Source organism: Engystomops pustulosus, chromosome 4 (assembly GCF_040894005.1).
Source record: "Engystomops pustulosus chromosome 4, aEngPut4.maternal, whole genome shotgun sequence".
Taxonomy (NCBI): Eukaryota; Metazoa; Chordata; class Amphibia; order Anura; family Leptodactylidae; genus Engystomops; species Engystomops pustulosus.
In genome coordinates, this window is record NC_092414.1 from 159,788,756 (window position 1) to 159,809,598 (window position 20,843).

A 20,843-nucleotide genomic window follows, 5' to 3' on the forward strand; every position below is an offset into this window, starting at 1 on the left:
TATGTTTATACAGTACACTATATGTATTTCCCGAATACCCTCAACCTCCCTGCCAGTCTCCAGGCCTGCTGGTGCAGTGTTACAAGCATGCATAGTTCTAATGGCCACCTAATAGATAGAGAGGATTTACAGCAGTGAAATTAAGAATGTCATGTATACTTAAAGGGAACCTGTCATCAGCAACTGACCTTTGAAACAGAATATTGTCAAGCAGCATAACACCTTCTAGTTATTATTTCCTTCACGTGCTAGTGTAATGGTATCATCTAGAAAATCAACTATGAAGTGAGATGTAAATTGGTTATATAAAATCAAGGAGGAGGAGAGTTCAACACTAAAGTCAAGGGGGGAGGTCTGAATGCCGCCTCCCAACTGTGATTGGCATCAGACTTCAGGAGATCTGGTAAGGGATGTCTCTTGACGCAGCACCATCAATTACAGAGCAGGGGGCTTTCTGAGGAACAGAGAGCTTGACACTGTTAAAATCTCTGCCTTCTTCACTTTATATAAACAATTTATATCTCACTTTATTATTCCACCCTACTGGCCATGAAAGAAACATGACCTGGAAGGTGTTCAGCTGCTTCACAACAAACTGGTAGTGGTTTATTAGGTTAATTTCTTATGACAGGTTCCCTTTAATAGGTATAGAAGGCACTTACATGCCTGAATGGGAATGAATTTACTTAGTGACAGTCTTACACGTAATTGTATTGATGACATCCCGTGTATGAGTGCTCATCTATTAGACACCATACCTGAATCCGAATGAATCGCGGTCTTGCATAGTTTGGGAGGAAGTCACGGACGTGAGCATACAACTTTCTACCATCAAAATGTTCGTACTCTCTCAATTTGAGAGTCGCCATTCCTATTCTGCCTTCATGATCTGTTGAAGACAGCAAATTATTCAGACTACAAGGAAATAAAAATACTGAATATGATGATGGGTTAAAAGATCTTTGCGTGAAAGGTTCGATCATTACCAAGGATCAGTATTGAGCTACAGCTATGTCAGGATTCTGGGGTAGTGGACCCACTGTACCACCGCGGACAATGACGTAAGCCGACACCTGGGAGTGGAGCCTAAGTGGTACCCGGTTTCCACCAGAGCCCACCATAAAGCGGGTTGGAAATGTTGCGGCAAGGTACCACCAGGTCACTCCAATGACTCGACTTTGTCCGTGGTGGCAGCCAAGGTGAGGGACAGTGTTGTGAGGCAGAATCATGGTCGGGAACAGGCAGGAGGTCGAGACAGGCAGCACAGGATCAACGTCAGAGGCAGAGCAGAAGGTCAGTTCAGGCAGCGGAGAACAGTAATGGAACCGGGGTCACAATGGAAATTCACCAAACAATCACAGAGCATAGGAACAAGCTTTTCACTAAGGCACAAGGCACAAAGATCCAGCGGGGCATAAGGGAAGCGGAAGGCTATTTATTAAGTCACCAGGTGCCAATTAACGGTGCGCTGGCTTTTTAAATCTCGCAGACTGCGGGGGTGGAGCGCTGGACTGCAGGAGCTGTCGCTGGATCGTGGGAAGGTGAGTGACGTGAAAGGGTACACAGGGGGGCACAGGTGCGCCTGTAACCCGAGACACGGGTCGCAGGGGCACCCGTGACACGCTATGTGTGTCTGGACCTTAAAATCCTGATTATGTCTTAGACCATGCAATACAACACCTTATTAGTATTCATGTACAATCTTTAACTATTAGTTGGTAATCAAATAACACAAATTAATAGCTTGAGGTAAAGAACTGTGCAGGGATAGTTGACCTCTAGTTGATATGTACATGATGCACAATTCACATATGTACTTGACCAAGGTCTGAATGCATTCGAATGGATTTTCTCCTTTTACTTGGAATCAGATTTCTAAAACTGCAGTTTAAAAAACTGGTTCCACATATTATTTTCCAGCAGGTATACTGGTCAGCATTATAGAGAAAGGTTTGATCTGTTTACTATGTGCATATACTGACCACTGGAATGGGAAACATGTCCAGTGATAATTATAGGATTATACTAAGCTATGTGTCAGAGAAAAGTGATAACCATAACACTGGTACTGCTGTAATATAAAACTGCTCATATCACAACAACAGACTCCAGACTGAGGGATATAATGCTATACATGAGACAATTCTAGGGCCCCGATCCAGCCTAAAGTTATCAAAAGACACACAAATTATCAAAGTTGGTGTTAGTAAAGGAAATCTTGCATCAAAATCAAGCATGATTAGCCAGGGACTCTAACTCATAGACTGTGGTAATCTTCTTATATTGTTATCTGTGACCTCCTTTCTTCTTAAGGAAAATTATGAAAATTATGCTAATGAAACAGACAAACATAGCTTTGGGGTGTTACCAGAGCCCTCCGTGCTTCAGCTTCACAGGCTGTTACACTGTCTCACCTTCTCCTTTCTCAGCATTTGCCCTCCCTCTGTCGGATGTAAGCTCCCCCCCCCCCCCCCCCAAAGCCCTTCTGGGTCTTTAGTATAATTTTCAAAGTTAACTTTAGAAGGATGGAGGATATGGATTACAAATATAATAAGATTACCACGATCACAGTGCCTGTGATAAAATATCACATTACAGGAACTAGATTATTGTAATGAGATGTTGATCCAGAGATTCATTCTGAATGCCTTGTTAACATTTATTATGGTACCATGAATGTTGTAATATACTAAACATGGCGCTCCTTACTTGGGACCGGTACTCCATACACATTTACTTCTTCAATGAAAGTCACAAGTCCTAAAATATCAGCGACTTCTGTAGTGGCAACATTTTCTCCTTTCCACCTAAAAAAAAGATATTACATTTTATTGAGCAATTATTTTTCTCCTGGAAGTGGTGATACCAGAGTTAGACTGTAATAGAATAATAAAAAACAGAGAAAATTGGGGTTCAGATAATGTATCTGGGGAGTTGGCCCCAAGTTATGTGCACCATCGCAGGAAAAGCTCGTCCAATGTTATACCAGAGGAGAACAATGGGGCAGATTTACTTACCCAGTCCATTCGCGATCCAGCGGCGCGTTATCTGCGCTGGATTCGGGTCCGGCCGGGATTTATGATGGCAGTTCCTCTGCCGACCACCAGGTGGTGCTGCTGAGCTGAAATGCATCTGAACACACCGGAATACACCGAGCTGGACCAGGTGAAGTTAAGCGCTTCCCAAGCAACACATTTTCGGTTTTTAAATGCGGCCGTTTTTGCGAATACGTCGGGTTTTCGTTCGGCCACGCCCCCCGATTTCCATCGCGCGCATGCCGGCGCAAATGCGCCACAATTCGATCGCGTGCGCCAAAATCCCGGGGCAATTCAGGTACAATCGGCGCATATCGGAAATATTCGGGTAACACATCAGGAAAACGCGAATCGGGCCCTTAGTAAATGAACCCCAATGTGTTTAATGCATGCATTAGGCCTATCTGTAAATTTAGGTTACATACTGTAGATGCCTCTTAATATGATCCTACACATAACAGAGAATCGATGTAAAAGAAATCTAAAAAACAATCCAAACAGAAAAGAAACTGAAGAAATTTGATTAAACACATGGAACATTTCCAGTGAACAGTTTCACATGCCCCTCCCATTAGTTGGTGCAAAAAATTCTGCAACATTTTTCCAGTGCAAATAAGGCCATGCCCATTCTGGTTGAGACCTCAGCCTTTAAGAAGACACAGCCTTTTTGGGCAGTCTCAAAAGTCGCTGAAGCCTTTTGATAAATTTAGTGTAAAGTGTTCTAGACTTTTGGCTTAAATTATTACAGAATTCTGTTGTAAACAGAAATCTGCTCCAGTGTATACACTTTGATTCAGGTCAGGTAGCCATTTATATACCTGACCTGCACATAATGATGTCACATTATACACAAAGTGACATCACACATTTTAATGCTACAACTTATATTACAGTATACTGTAGTTGGGCCACACTAGGGGGTGTTCATGCCAAAATCTGCTTAGTGGAAAAGAGGTGTCATTTTAAATTTATATTTACAGCGAATTCTACATTACATTGAAATATTTTTCTTACTCACCTGAAAGTGTCTCCCACTCTATCATGGAAATAAACAAAATTTTGCTGATCCACCATTAAAATATCCCCAGTGTTAAAATACATGTCTCCTTTCCGGAACACTTCTTTCAGGATCTTCTTCTCCGTATGAGACTTGTCCCCTGCGTAGCCTCCAAAGGGAGAAAGTGTTGTGATCTTGCTGATAAGAAGTCCAGGCTGACCTAATTGTATGTCATAAATGTAAGTAAAAGTAATTATTAAAGGGGTTTTCTGAGAATCACTTGTTTTATATTTGGTATGATGATCTAAGAGTCACATACCCTTCTTGGCTTTTATACAACGTCCCTTGGCATCTTTCACAGGTTCATCCTTTTCAATATCATATTTGATAAATTCATATGGTAATACTTTCTATAAAAGGTAAAGCAAGAAAAAAAAACAAAGACATTTAGAGTAGTAGGGAAATAATGGAATAAATGTATCTGAGTGTACGAAGAAGACGAAGCCCAATGTAAAAATGCTAAATATAGAGAACATAATAATACTATACAACACCTAAGTTCATAGTTAAAAAGCACCTGCCGACTGGATTGTGCCCACTCACCTGTACAGTGCTATAAAGTGCACCTTGTTTAATATAATAAGTTTGAAGTCACAGAAATTGGTATCTAACCACCAGACTTCAAGCTTGGCACTACCAAATTGTGCCCCTATGGCTTTATTTGAAGAAAAACTATGGGGCCCATTTACTTATTCCCCGAAAGTGCACTGTCCAACGATAATGCACTGTGCCGCGATTCACTAAGATCGTGCGCTCGATATCCTGCATGTGTCACTTCCCCATTAAGGTCCGACAGAGTTTATCATCTTTTTAGTGGTGCATGTAAGTGCATTGTCTTGCGGCACAATTTGAAAGTTAAATCTTGCGCTCAGTCCGAATCAGTCGGATCGTCTGACGGCACGCCCCCTGATTTCCGTCACATGAAAGCCAATGCAGCTGCGCCACAAAACAATTCCCAGCAAAGACATTTGTTAAATACCTGTCCAAGCCGTGCAATCCCCGAAAAAGTTGAACAGTCCGACAAAAGTTAGCAGCGCGTTTGATGTTTAGGAACATCAAATAAGCTATAGGGACAGGATATGGGCACACTGAGATTTACTTCTAGCAGCTGCCTAACCAGCCACTAGACCTTAGACTGCTAATTTTATTAAATAATATTTTGCACATCCTTGTACACTACTTGGATATAAACTGTATAAAACAACATTTATGTCTGCCAAAAAAAAGCAGGAAGGAAAAATGTAGAAAGCTACTTCTTTTCATCCTGTAGCCTCCGCCTGACAACTCAGCGGAGGCAATGGACGGCTATGGGGAGCGAATGCAGCGTATTGCATCTTTTCCCACAGCCCCGCCGAGCGCATATGTCAATATGAAGGGTGGGGGGAAGCCTGGTGATCTTATTGTCCATATTAGGACAGTGACGTGACTGAGCGGACGCCTGCGTAGCTTTAATTAACATAACCCGTATATTAAAATTGTTACGTGAAGGAACATACCTTGTATAAGGAATTTACTCTTCCAACCGCACCAACTGTGTTAGTGTAATTCAGGAAGAGAACATTTCCTTCAGTTGCAGCATAAAACTCATACATTTGTATATCGCCAAATCTTCTTAGAAACTCGCTCCACACATCAGTCCGCAGACCATTCCCTATCGCCATCCGGACATTGTGTGACCCATCGTCATCTGTCTGAAAAGATCAGGAATTGCATATCAACAACTGCAAAGTGTATGCACACAGTTGTTAAAGGGGTTGTGCAGGAACTTGGATCCCACATTTAGGGTTTTGCAATAGTCAGACCTTTTTTTTTTCCTGAATAAATACGGGGCATAAAGGCAGAAGACTTTGGCTCTGTGTATTAGCCGGACACCGGAACTGCAGATATGGCTCACATTTACTTCAGTGGGAGCCGTGACCTTGGATACAGCATCCGGGCATTAAACAGAGCACAGGTAAACCTGCTTCTGGCTTGATGGTTTGTGTTTTTACTAGGCAGAACAGCTAATCATGTGGGGGCCAGGTGTTTGCCTCTTACTGACCAGAGATTGGTGGTCCATCCTGTGGATAGACCCTGAACTGAAATTCTTTTACTACCCCTTTAAGCCAGCTCATTGCTTGCAGACCTTGTAAAAGTCTTCTAGATAATATTATAAGCATGTCTAGAAAGGTGTTCCCATCTCAAAGTGGTTTCAAAAATAGTAAAAATAAAATATTCTATCTCCTTATGATCTAGACGTCCAATCTCTAAGGTAATGACTTTATCAAGAAAATTAAATAAAGGCAGCATAGTATTGGGAACCGTTTTTTTCTGCCTGTAGGGAATTGCAGAAAGCTCTAGGATAGGATTTGCAGCAGTTCTCAGTCAGGTTGTTATGCAGGGAAAGTAAGGGGACCTGGCTATTGATGATAAACAAGCCTTGGCAAAAATGTGTCCAAGCCACGTTCAGCAATAATAATAATAATTCCAAACATGTTAGAGATCTTAGGGTAAAGAGTTTCCTCAGCTATAAAAAAGGAGAGTTTGAATAGGTCTGTGTAATAATTCTGAAATAGATCCTAGAAAGTTAAGGTTATACCTCTGCTCCAAAATGTATTCTGCCTTTTGACTACAACGTAGAACTTAACCAATTTTAAAATCACGCATGCCAACAGCAAGTACCTTTGGGACATTACAGAGGTATCTCAGAACTTCCCCAATATATTGCACAACAGTCACATTGTATTTTCTGCAATCATCCCAAAACTGACTGGCTGAAAACTTCTTGCGTAACACAATAGTAGCTCCTAAAAGTACAAAAACCAAAACAAAACATGGGTTAGAGTATGCAAAAATCACATCCTATACATGAAAATCATCTGGTCATGACTAGTGCCAGCCAGACATGAAGCAATAGATGTAGTGATCGGTACAGTCCTGCTCTACTAGAAGGGGTGACCTATGCTTTATTAAGCTAAATGTGTTACTCAACTAACAATGGTATAAAGCCAAGTTTCGACCATGGCACTCAGGCTGAGAACGTTTATTGGCAAATACTGGCATGACAGTAGATTTGAGGTTCCTCTCACACATGTCAAGTACCCTGTGATCTTTTTATCATGTTATGTTTCTTATAGCGTTACACCAATAATTTTACTAATATTTTTTTCTCTTTGTTTGTTTAGGTCAGTATAAACTGCCAGTTCATACAGAACTTACCTTTAAGTATAGTGCCGTGGACTCCAATTAACATAGCTGAGCTGTGGTACAAAGGTAGGGTAATGTACACAACATCTCTGGGCCGCACGTGGCAAAGTTCAAACAATCCACTAGCCGCAATGATGCGTTGGTGATTTATAATAGCCGCCTTTGGAAGTCCTGTTGAACACAACATGAATCAAACAAATATGCACTTTAAATGTATAGAAATGTGTACATTTACTAAAAGGTACTTTAAAGTAATTACATTTTTTTCTGAAGTGAATGGTACATGTGATAATAACAAACTTTACAAAACTCCAATATTTTTGTTCCTTTCTGCTCCTGCAGTCAATGGGGCTCATTTACTAAGAGTCGCACTGCTTACTTTCGTTAGACTGTGCACCTTTTTGGGGGATTACACAGCTTGCACATGTGTTTAAGAAGTGTCTGCGCCATTGGCACACGCAATCATTTTTTGGCGCAGCTGTGCTGGCCTCCATGCGACACTAATTAGGGGGCGTGCAGTTGGACGATCCGACTGATTTGAAACTGAGCACGGGATTTAACTTTCAAATTGTGTAGTAAGCCCATGCACTTAGATGCACCACTAAAAAGATGGTGAACTCTATCGGATGTGAGCGGGGGAACCAGGTAAGTAAATGAGCCCCATTGTGTCTGAAAACTGTTCTCAAGTCTGTACACAGACTTAATTACTTCCATACGTAAAGGATATTTAATTTGATAAATAATCTCTGTAAGGAGATCCAATCACTCCTTGTAAGTATCTTTAAAAGTAAAAAGTATATTACAAAATTTAGCATTTTGATCTACGCAAGTTTTATGCAATTTAGCATAAACATTTAATAAATCAATAGTGTGAATAGTAACAGATAATTTTGTAAGATACTTTATTATATAAAGTATATTACAAAATATAAAGTAAATATAAAGTAAAGTTTATTATTTTTGTTCTTGTATCCTTCTTTTTCCTCTACCTGTAAACTACAACATTGACTCTGTCGCGTACCATTCATTAAAATGTAAGGTCCAATGTACCAGACACCAGGAGAAGCATTACCTGTTGTTCCAGATGTGTAAATATACATTGCCAGTGTTTTTCCTCCAACAAATGACCTTAAGGATTTTGGAACAGAATCACATGAAGCTGCCTTTACTTTGTCAAGGAATGTTTCTGTTCCTTCACTGATGGGGGTCTCGCTTATGTAGAAAACTCTGGCATTTTCTTTCATGAGCTCTGGCATGACTTCATCAATGGCATCTTTCAGTTCTTTAAGAAAGGAAAAAGAAAGCTCTAAGTACTTTAAGGTTTAGAGAGCATAATTTGTTTAGGAAACATAAACTCTAAACATTACTGATGGCTGATGTATCTTTCTTGTTAAGAGAATTCACTTAGAACTATGAGAGCAAAAGGATGTCCTGCAGACAAATGGTTATCTCATTCACAGCAGTTATCACACATCCCCAAATATCATGTGACCATGGTGGCCATTTAGTGCCTCAATGTTGTTTCAGTACAAATGAAACCTCACCATAGGCCAGAAGAGGCTTTAGTGAATCATACAGCAATGCTACTTTAATGTAGGTTCCCTCTTAATGACCCCTAAAAAATGTCCTGTTTCAATTGTACTGCATCTTAATGACCCCTTAAATTGTACACTCAACCCTCTTACTGATACCCCCTAATAGCCTTTAATCTGTTCTTCCTCTTTATACCCACTTTTATTTGTGTTTTCTGTAGAGAGTCTTTTTTTTTTTACTTCAATTAAGCCCCCTTTTTTAGCATCCCTGTTGCTCGATTTCAGAAAGAAGTAGCACGGCCGTGCCCTCTTCTGTGCCATGTCATAAAACAACAAAATAATTCCTTTATTTATATAGTGCACACAGATTCTACAGCGCTGCACAGAGCTTGCCAGATCAGTCACTGTGGCACTGACTTGTAACAGTACAGGTGGAGCAAATGGCAGTGTAGGGGGTCTAAATCTGTGCATGTCTTATAGTTAGCTTTCATAGTCCTTACTATAGTTCTAAAACTATTTAGTTATTTTGTCAATTTAATTAAAAAAAAGACTTTGATGTGTGAAAAAATAAAAAGCCCTGGTAATTCAATTGGATGTAGCCAACAAGATAGTTGTCCTGGGATATGACCACCGTCATTGGGCTAATTGCTGGACAAAAATAGTTTTTGTATATGAAATGTCCAGGAGTGGTAATGAGTGGTGAATCCAAGCGGCCATGCGCCACAATAGCGCATCCCTGGACACTGCTGTCAGAGTGTGGGTGGCTGTATCCAATGACAACATGAAGACATTTATGGAAAAAGATCTTCATACAGACACATAGTTATTAATAACTTTCAATTGAAGAAACGTGTGTGTATAGTAGATTTGGATTAACTCTTTCCTGACATGTGACATTATAGTACACGTCAGGTGTGGGTGCATGAAGAGGGCTCATGGGTTGAGCCCTCTCCATAGCCGGTAAGTCTTTGCTGCATATTGCAGCAAAGGCCTACCGGTTATACCCGTGATTGGTGCTAGCACCAATCGCAAGTATTAACCCATCCTTTGCGGCTTCACAAAATTAGTTACACAGAAAACAAGCCATCACACAGCTCTGTACATGGAAAAATAAAAAAGTTATAGATTTTTGAAGGTGGGGAGTGAAAAATGAAAAAACAAAGTCGAAAAAAGGGCTGCGACGGGAAGGGGTTAAATTAAATGTGAATGCCCGAGATGGGTATATTTGTTTCTTAGTGCTTGCAGGGACCTTTGTCCCTTGACTGTTAATTTGAACTTTGTCTACCATAAACACAAGGTCAAATCTTTCTATGTTTGCCTTATGTGACCTCATGATTATTCTAAAGAAGCAAGAAATAATAGTGTTTCCATCAAATATGAAGTTTGAGACAAGTCATAATGAAGATTAGGCGAGAATAGATCAGTCTTTCCTCTCCTGCCTCTTGGATCTGATGAAGAGGAAAGTTCTCCCATGAAATGCTTAATACAGGCGGTCCCCTACTTAAGGACACCCGACTTACAGACAACCCATAGTTACAGACGGACCCCTCTGCCCCATGTGACCTCTGGTGAAGCTCTCTGGATGCTTTACTATAGTCCCAGACTGCAATGATCAGCTGTAAGATGTCTGTAATGAAGCTTTTATTGATAATCCTTGGTCCAATTACACCAAAAATTTTGAAACTCCAATTGTCACTGGGGCAAAAGAAAAAAAATTGTCTAGAACTTCCATTATAAAATATACAGTTTTGACTTACATACAAATTCAACTTAAGAACAAACCTCCAGACCCTATCTTGTATGTAACCCGGGAACTGCCTGTAATTGGATAAACCTTTGATGTACACTACCTAAGTTTGAATTCCTTCATCTCATTTGGCGCCTGTCAGATTTTTTCCAAATACCTGATGACCTTTGACTGGATGAATTGCGCTTCAGAATAAGGACACTGCCCTCCCACCTACATTACAGGCTTATGTATGTATAGCTTTATTCAGGTAACCCTCCATTCTTGGGGGACACTGGCCACTACTTTATGAGAGTTTGTCTTTTTTTATCTCCACGCTTTTAACAAATCTCTTTTTAATTTTTTTAATTAGTAAAAAAAATATTTCTGTCAAGGTTCTATGCAATTTACATCAGATTTATGTCTTAATTGCACCCTAGTGCTATCTGTTTTTGTAATCGGTAACATCCAAATTGAATTTGATTTTCACAGTTCTGAGCTATTTCCCACTTTTCAGCATTTCCTGAAAAAAACTGACCGCACCAAAAAGGCATTCAAGTGCAGTCCTTCTTTTTTCCTTGCATCCATTTACGGTACTTCTAAGGAGCAACTACACACTAAATATGTGTTTGATGTCTGATGTGCATTGGAATTGGCTGCCCCCAACTTAAGGACACCTGGCTTACAGACCACCGCTTGTTACAGACAGACCTCTCTGCCTCTCTGGATGCTTTACTTTTGTCCCAGGAACAATGTCTGTAATAAAGTTTTGTGGATAATCCTTGTTCCCGTGACAGCAAAAAAAAATTAGAAAATCCAGTTGTACACAGGAACAAAAAAAATCAGGAGCTACCTGTTCCAACTTACATACAAATTCACTCTTAAAACACCTAAAGAACCTTTCATGTATGTAAGCTGGGGACTGTATACGGCTATGTAGACGCCAATTATGATTTTTGTGGGACCTGGACATTTTTATGTCCTGATAAAAAAATGTATTTTCTGTGTGTTTGTCATTGTGTTTGTCATTGTGTTTGCATTATTCCATATACATTTATTTCTGGCAACTATCCCGAGGGTCAAAATGTTCACTTTACCTGTTGAAAAACTCTTTGAGTGGTCATCATATCTCAATTGCTTGCATATAACCATCTAAGGTTTCAAGAAGGTATTGTCCTATTTTGCTATTGAGCCCAATCATACTTCCATGAACAAAACAACATGTCAACATTATTTTACAGATGCCCATCAGGCTATGGATTAACGCAAACCAAGATCTCAGTTTAAGGGAATATTAGCACTCTAGTTTGTAGTCACGATTTGTTACTTATTCTTTACCAAATGCTGAATGGAATATGTTCAATATACCCTCTTCCTCCACACTTAGGCCCCTTTCCCCCACTTAGGCCCCAGGTCAGCCCCGTGTGCTGACCTGGGCCATACCTGGGGGTAGCATGTGGCCTAATGCAGGAGGGAGGAGAAGGAGTGAGTTCTGCTCACCCCTACCCTCTCCATAGAAAGGCGGAAGACCACACCGTAATCCATCAAAAGATAAGACATACTCTGATGAGACTGCTCTGGTGAGATACGGTGGGCAATTCAATACATACAGCCATTCAATAGGATGGCCGTTTATGGGAGAGATTTATCTGTTTTGGTTGCCCATGGAAACCAATCAGAGCTCAGCTTTCATTTTCCACAGCTGTTTATAAAATTAAAGCTGAGCTCTGATTGGTTTCCATTGGCAACTAGAACAATTTTGCCTTAGACACTACTGATAAATCTCCTCCATAATGGGGCAGATTTATCAAGTGTCTGAAAGTCAGAATATTTCTAGTTGCCCATGGCAACCAATTGCAGCTCAGCTTTCATTTTACCAGTGCTCATGAATATTTCAAAGGAGAGCTGTGATTGGTTGCCATGGGCAACTAGAAATATTCTGACTTTCAGACAGCTTGATAAATCTGCCCCAATGTGTCTATGTGCTACGTGTATTAAAATGGTATGTACAGGGGATACACAGCCGAAAAATGAGCTTTCGGTGCTGAAGCCTTAGTGGTAGGGGGGAGAGAGGGATATGTTATTAGCTGACTTGGCTCTAGTTTCTTCTCAGCAATAGTATTACTTTAATTCAGCTCTATAGAGTGACTCAATTTCTAGATATTTCAGCTGCTGTAAGTGTAGAAATGGTTGATAAAGGATTTACCAAAACTAATATTAAAAACTGATAATGAAAAAAATATCTGAAGAAAAATTATGATATTCACTTTTCTCCATCTACTACATGTTAAGTTGTGAAGGACACACTAAATGCTCACTAAAACCCTTTTAGGCTAATTGTTTGGGGTTCTTACTGTATTTGAACCTCATAGGCTCTGCAAGTTTGTCATGATGCCTGGACACTTTTCCAGCAAAATCTGACTTCAAAATCCAAAGAGAGGTCTTTCCTGTCCAAACACCAATATACTATATATTCACACTCGATCTGTACTCCCGGGAAACTGGGTTACACACTGGGTTTTTTCATTTTATCTCTTTTAATAATAGAAAATTAGCAAAAATTTCTGAGTATTCACAAAGTGACATTTGAGAATTGAAAGATGGGGCTTTTAAGGAAGCCTTAAACTGGTTGCAACTTAACAGGTTAATGGAATCATGTTGATATCAAATGCACATGTAGAAGTGAATTTATAATTGTGGTTTTCATGGTCAAATGGACAGAGGAGCGGGAATGAAGTGCTTTATCTACTAATTTGCTGAACTTTGAGCCAATGTTGTGTTTAGCAACTGAACAAAAGTCTACTCCTAGGTAAAGGTCTCCAATTACACAATAATAAAACTAGGTGAAAGGGAGACAGGTGTCACAGCAACTGACAGCAAGAAGAGTCAGGCAGATTGTCTTAGAAACGGCTGAAACATGTGAAGAATCAATGGTTGTTGCATTCATATTTTATCCTGTGATTCTTCCTGTAGAGTTAGGACCTGGTATATATCTTATGACTATTAGTTTTTATTCTTACTTCTAGTTTTTGTAGTGTAAGAAGCAGATCTGGAAAGTATCCAAAACTAGTGGTTCAAGGGTCATAGGTGACTTTTGACCCAATGAATGTAGCTCCATGGCTATACTTTATAGAATAGAGATGTGACAGCATTACTTCTTTAGTCATCCCCTTACTGCTTTATTTAGCATATGGGTGGAAACTAGATTTTAATGGAAAGTGATCGTGCAAGAACTCCATTTTAAGTTTATGGCACAAATGAAGGTAGCCCAACGCTGTACCAACATGCTCAACTTCTGTTTCAGTATTCTGCTTCAGTAAATTCGTATTCTGGAGTGGCCGTGGAGAGTGGTCCGCAGGAATAGTGCACCAGATGCAGTCTGGGATAATTGAGATGAAGCTGTGTCCAAACTGTGGAAGCTGCAGCTCTGGGTTAGAGTCTCCTGACTTAGTTCCTGGGATTGGTTTCTGTGACAGCACTAAAGGTGTGCTGTACACTGACTCTCTCTTCACTCTGTCCATGTGCTCAAAGACCATGTGCTCCCCCTGCAAAGGGGTTTTATACTCCCCCTGGTCAGGTGGTAGCACCTCTCCAATCATACTCCAGTTCACAATACAGCCAACTGATTGGATAACATCTTACACCTACCTAACTATTGCCTTTCCAGGCAGAGGCTACAGCTGCAGATTACCTGAGATCTCCCTGCATTATCCCTTGGGTGAGTTGTGCATCTCACCAGATGGATCCTGACAGGGAGAAGGCCCTATTCGCAACTATATCCTTTTTGGCATATGAAGCCCAGAACTGGATCCCATACTCAAAAAGCGGTCTTACCAGGAATTTATAGAGGTGTAACAGTACATTGAGGTCCCTGATTTTTATCTCTTTTTTACACTATAACATTTTTTGTGCTTTTGCAGCTGCAGTCTGACATTGGGTCCTGTGGCTTAGTTTGCTTGTAACCAGAAATGCCTGTTAATGTAGTGTTTTGATTTAAGCAAATGATTCTTCTTCTCACCCATGCAAGGCTACCGGAGATCACATGTAATAAGCTCTGCAACATAGGATCATTACAGGACCATTTTACTTGTAATTTTAGTGCAATGCAAGCAGATTTTTAAGTTGTAGAGTAGATTGTATGCTTCATACTAGACCTGATGCCGTAAAAGGTCACTGATAATTCGTTAGAGTACTTGACATGATACATGAAGTGGTATGGAGATGTGTATGCTGAATACACACAAAGTGGTTTGACAACATTACTGCGATTGTTGAGCGGTAAACTGTAGTATATGGTTAAACAACATGTGTTAGAAGACAAAGTTGGTTCTGGCTAATGACAGGAGTCTTCCTGTTTAACCAAGACTGTTTTAGGAGCGGTGTCTTAGTGATTGACAGTCTACATGACTACGGTTAATAGAAGCATGAAAAATGTGACCAGTTTATCTACTATGAGGCTACTGGAAGAGATTTTCAAACACCAGTGCCAAAGCATATTGCTGTGGCTTCTCATCTCAAGATATGAGACACTATAACCCAACCACTACTAGATCAACAGGTAGATACCACATGTTAACTAATGGATGGCAGCTCACACCAAATTGCCTCACAGCATTCTGTTCTGCAAACAATATTACTTTGACCCTGCAGGACTGACACAGAGGGATGCAAATAATCACCCACTTCTTTCCCTGATAAAAATGTGTTGGTCTGGGTGCCTGGGGTAGAAGCTGCCCCGAGTTCTTGTGTGTGATAGAGCCCAAAGGCCTTACCATATAACGAAACCTAAAAACTAGTATCCTGTCATATAAGCGGCCTTAGTGTGAAAACATTTCTGTGTAGATTCATCAGCCAGGCTACTTTGTTCCATTACGCTATTGCCCTGCTATGATACTTGTGTGCCTTTATTTTTGGAAGTGTACAAGGCTAGCATGGACACTGCCACCAGTCACGTGATGTACTATGTGCCCTGACTCCTCCGTAAGCTTCAGGAATATGTTGGACCAGAATACACATCTGTGGTATTTTATGGACTCTCTATAAAGTGTTATGCATGTTGGGTGACATAATCCCATGGTTTCTGCCATGTTCAAAGGGCATATTTTTTAATCTGACCTCAGATAAACACCCAAACTGGATGATCTGAGATATTTTTCTCTTCATGAACACCAATCTTGTTAGCCGTACACAGCTTACTGTGCATATTGCCCAACATATGATATTAGTAGTTGTATTTGCTAGTTCCTAGTTCCTTGTGCAAGATCAAAGGAGATCAAACTCCTTATTTGACCTCAAAGGAGGTCAAATAAGGAGGAGTTTTTTGATTCATTAATTCATAGTATAAGAACGAAAGCTTAAAAACATTTTTTATAGGTATAGCACATACGGATACATGCTGCAAGTGTCCCTGACCTCTTTGCTCACACTTTGTTCTCAGTCAGTTCAGGATTTGAAGTCAACATTCAGAATATACACATTGAGGTGAAAATCAAATCAATATCACGTGATATCAACATCTACTTACACATAAAAATCTACATATAAGTGCACCAACCAAAACAAAAAGTGGCTATAATCGGGTACAACACAGGTACCGTAATTATTTGTAATGAGGCTCCCAGATTTATGGAAAACGTCTGGAATGGATTATTAGAGGAGGAGGAATTGTGGTATATTGCGATTGTGAGAAATGCTCTGGGGTGCAGGGCAAAGTCATGGGTACTCTGAATGCCTGATTTGCATATTGGTTAAAAGTAGGAAACCTACTAAATGATGTATTTGTGTGTACACATGGATTTACTTTAGTGGGCTTCTCCTGTTGCTAGATTCCCATTGCTAGATTCCCTTTAACTACAGCAGCGACCAGGGGCTAAAATAATTGAATAAGGGGATCTGGGTCTGCGTTCTCTAAATTGACACAATCAGTGCAGCAGAACCAGACAGAAAATGTCCTCCTCTATTTAGGTAATGTAATTTCCACAGTGTGAAATATTCTCAGCTTTTCAGAAGACATGATTGATTAAAATATGAAACAAAATATTTACAGTATTTTTAATCCTATCCTTGATTTGGCCTTAAAACTGCAATAAAAGCCTGACCATAAAACTCATTTTAAAATATCTTTCTAAAGCCGGGGAACATGTGCCAGAATCCCTATGGAATATCTAGTGTATACCTATTCTGTCCATGGCAAAAAAAACTGCTGAAACATATTGGCTGAATTACAGATTGTTGCACTGGTGGTCCAACTGCTGTAACACTCAGGAATTCTAAAAATTGGGGGCTGTACATCCCCTTGCAAATAAAGGGCCGATATGCATGTATGATGTGATCAATCTCCTTTTATAGGAGATGGATGGTAATCTCAATAGTAATAATAATTCTTTATTTATATAGCACCTACAGATTCTGCAGCGCTGCACAGAGCTTGCCAGATTAGTCCCTGTCCCCAACGGGGCTCACACTCTAATCAACCTACCAGTATGTTTTTGGAGTTTAGGTGCAAACTGGAGGACCTGGATGAAACCTGTGCAAACACAGAGAGAACATACAAACTCTTTGCAGATGTTGACCTGGATGGGACTTGATCCCAGGACCCCAGCTCTGCAAGGCTGTAGTGCTAACCACTGAGCCACCTATCTCAAGGATAATTTTTTAAATGGACAACCCTTTAAAGTGAACCTGCCTGTTTCCAGGAATGTGATTTTTAGCTGGTGACAGGTTCCAATAGCCTATTCTATGCTGATTCTATAAATGCCTTTGTCAACATCCTGAATCATTTCAGTTGTTTATATAAGTCTAATTCACATTACCTGCCAGCAGCATGTGGTGAGTCCCAGGGAAGGGGGGGGGGGCAGTTGAAGCCTGTGTGTGCGTGTGACTGTCTCTTCTCCTCCACACTCATCCAGCTCTTTCACCCTCCCCACTTCCTTTCATGTGCGTTGAGCAGGCAGGGGAGGGAGGGGGACGAGTAACAGTAAGAAAACATGATGAGACTCAGGCACACACAGGCTGCAGCTGTCCCCGCAACTCACGACATGCTACTGGCAAGGAGCCAGGTAATGTGAATTAAGCTTATATAAAGTACTGAAATGATTCTGAATACTGACAAAGGCATTTTTTCTTAGAATCAGCATAGCATAGGCTATTAAACCTGACATGAGCTAAGCATATTATATTGCTGGTGACAGGTTCACTTTAAACTTAATTGTATGGTGGGCATGAGAGCCTACAAAACGCTTCTGGTGGCCATAACAATCAAACTGCTCTTGTATTTTTACTGGGAGTCATGTAACTGCGCACATTGCGTAATGGATGCAGGATTTACTGCAGTCACTATGACAGCATCAGATGCCATCTGAAATTGGATGGTTCCTGATGCGTATAATGCTGCCATGTTGCTGTGACAGTGGGGCAACATGATACACAGAATTTTTTTCCCCCACAATGTATCTCAGGTTTCACCCGTCTCTGACTGGAAAACACAAGTTTTTTGCTGCATCAGATTTATCACTGTGATGATGCATTGTGGTGCCTAATTTAGACCTATTTTTAATTGGTCTAAACTTTGGGCCAGAATTTTGGGCACACGGATGGTTTCCCACAAGCCACGCCCTTTCTCATGAGACCATGCCCCCTTAGTCGGACAAGTCGATTAAGTGCCAAAAAAAGGTTAAAAGCCTTGATAAATGTGGTGCAAGGCATTGTAGATCCAAAACCACCAGAATTGTGGCGCAAATGCATTAATAATTCCCCCCCAATGTATGTATAGGATTTTCATAAATCCCATATTCCTACAATGCTCCTGTATTACACGGAGGATTTGCTGAAAAGCAGCAGTGTAATACAGTAGTATAGTAGTTTTCAGGAATGCAATCCGCTCACAATGACCTCTGAGATGCCATGGTTTCATCAGAGTAAAGAAGCAGGTACTCCTATGTTTTAAGCTTGGTCTTCTGTTGGGTCCTGGTCTAAACTGCAAAATCTATGAATGGCACAGAGAATCCTCTAGTATGCCGATTTTTAGTCCAAGTCTGTATTTTGCAGATAAATACCTTTAATAGTTGTTGTTTTGTAAAACTAGCTAATTTTTCTCTCTGAGTAGGTCGAGTTTTGGTGACAAAGACGAGAAGCAATAGAACAGCAATGACAGAAGGACCATACTTCTCAGTATCACTGGAAATAATTACATGAAGCAAACTGGGCCCCGGAAGAAGCCAGAGAGGGCGAAACCTAGGTCGGGCGAGGTGTTTGGCGTCCTTGTGGACTTTTTATCATATGCACGTTTTTAACCTACTATTGTGAGTATATGACAATAAAAGGCTTTTTACTCTCTTCCCCGGTAATCCGCTCTATTTGTACGTAAACTCCTGTATAGGATCTCCGTGGGACTTGTAACACGGGAGTGAAACGAGGTCTACAATGGAAACCAGTACAGGAAATGAACAAAACACCAGGAGCACTCACCGAGGAAGTCTTCAATTTTTAACCTGTTTTGGGATTAGGTGAGACTGTTCTTTGGAATGAACATTTATGTATGTATGTATCTGCACCTCACAGATAATGTAATTGACTTTATATGTTAGTACATTTTAATGAGGGACAAGATCAACTAATGTTCATGTTTTTAACCCTCTCCCATCCAGAACAAGAACACACTTGCTCTCTAATTACCTTTATTTTGTGATATATTTTTTTTGTATAACTTGAGCGATACAATGAATGTTCACCTTCGCCTTATGTGGCTAATTCTTAACCGCGATCCAGAAAGTGTCCATAAAGTTTTATGTAAATCCAAAAACACACACATGTTCCGGAATTAAGTTTCACACCATCCTCCGTTATTTATACCTATATTATGATGTTCTCACTCAAATTCTTCTGAACCGCAGAGGGTTCTGTTATTGCACAGCTAATACATTGGCGAACATCTAAAAGTGACTTTTATTATCTCATTAGCTTGGTTTATGGATATATAGTTATTTATTCGTGATACCATTGTGCCATTGTAAGGGAACATACAATGATAAATCTGTGTTAATCGCAGTGCAATTTTCTGCAAAAAAAATTTGGCACCCTCTGTGGATTTAAAGAGGACCTCTCACCCTGTAAAAACGCACTAAGAGCCGCTTACCAAAGTAAGCGGCTCCTAGTGCTCCTAGTGTTAAACAGATTTATCAGAACCCTTGGGAAAAGTTAGCAGATACTGCAGTGCCATACCCTTGGAACTTACAGCGGTCCAGCATATTCTTGAGGGGGCGGTAAAAGGAGGCAGTCACTGCCGGCCTATGGCATGGGAGAGGCGGTCCAGGGAAGAAGCAGCACCTCGGACTGCCCCCTCATGAATACACCGGACCGCTGTAAGTATGGTATGGCGCTTAAAGAGAACCTACCATCACGATTCTACCTATAAAGGTAGATCGGGTGGTAGGTGGATGTAAGGGACGTAAGGATAGCTCTTTTTAGAGCTAATCCTCACGTCCCCGCTAACTTTTGGTACACTTTATTGAACTAATATGTAAATTTCGTTATGCGGCTACTGGGGCATGGAGTAGCCGAGCACGAGGCTACACAGCGCGGCTACTCCACGCCCCAGTAGCCACATTACTCCTCCTACCATGTTGCGTGCGTGCATGCGCAGTAGCTCCGGCCTCGGAGCTGGGGCTGTACAGCCGCCGGCCTGCGTTCTGCGCATGCGCAGAACGCCATCATGACGGACGAGGGCGTGCAGCTACAAGGAGCTGCACACCGCACGCAACAGGGTAGGAGGAGTAATGTGGCTACTGGGGCGTGGAGTAGCCGCGCTGTGTAGCCTCGTGCTCGGCTACTCCACGCCCCAGTAGCCGCATAACGAAATTTACATATTAGCTCAATAAAGTGTACCAAAAGTTAACGGGGACGTGAGGATTAGCGCTAAAAAGAGCTATCCTCACGTCCCTTACATCCACCTACCACCCGATCTACCTTTATAGGTAGATTCGTGGTGGTAGGTTCCCTTTAAGTGTTTGCTTCCATCTGAGGTAGCGCTAGGAGCTGCTTACTTTAGGGTATTTACTTACTTTAGTTTTTTTTTTTAGGTAATAGGTCCTCTTTAACGTTGCCTTTGCTGCATATTTTGGGGTATGTATGAATTCCTCACATCTTACTGTTTTATAGAACTCTGGATTGGTACATATTTTAGAGGAAATTTGAATTTTCATGCAATTTTTGCATTTTATTACTGTTTGCTGCAAAGTTGCATAAAGGTAATAATGTGTATGAATAAAAAAATATTATTGTTTACATGGTGATTTCTGGAAAAAAAAAGG

The 20,843-nt window shown here is 40.7% G+C and overlaps 1 protein-coding gene and 1 long non-coding RNA gene across 2 annotated transcripts in view; one reads left to right on the forward strand and one right to left on the reverse strand.

The window, feature by feature from the left end:
• SLC27A2 (solute carrier family 27 member 2) overlaps nt 1–20,843 on the reverse strand; it is a 28,620-nt gene that overhangs the window by 3,077 nt on the left and 4,700 nt on the right. The window contains exons 2-9 of the mRNA XM_072148319.1: nt 8,351–8,560; nt 7,291–7,449; nt 6,754–6,878; nt 5,589–5,783; nt 4,352–4,442; nt 4,054–4,252; nt 2,710–2,807; nt 759–889 (exon numbers count right to left, since the gene is read on the reverse strand). Of these exons, the coding sequence (XP_072004420.1) occupies nt 759–889; nt 2,710–2,807; nt 4,054–4,252; nt 4,352–4,442; nt 5,589–5,783; nt 6,754–6,878; nt 7,291–7,449; nt 8,351–8,560 (1,208 nt within the window). The remainder of the gene's footprint in view (nt 1–758; nt 890–2,709; nt 2,808–4,053; nt 4,253–4,351; nt 4,443–5,588; nt 5,784–6,753; nt 6,879–7,290; nt 7,450–8,350; nt 8,561–20,843) is intronic.
• Nucleotides 12,485–20,674, forward strand: LOC140127520 (uncharacterized). Its single transcript, XR_011855006.1, has 4 exons — nt 12,485–12,538; nt 18,641–18,836; nt 18,914–19,040; nt 20,613–20,674. It is a non-coding gene; the product is annotated as an uncharacterized lncRNA (long non-coding RNA).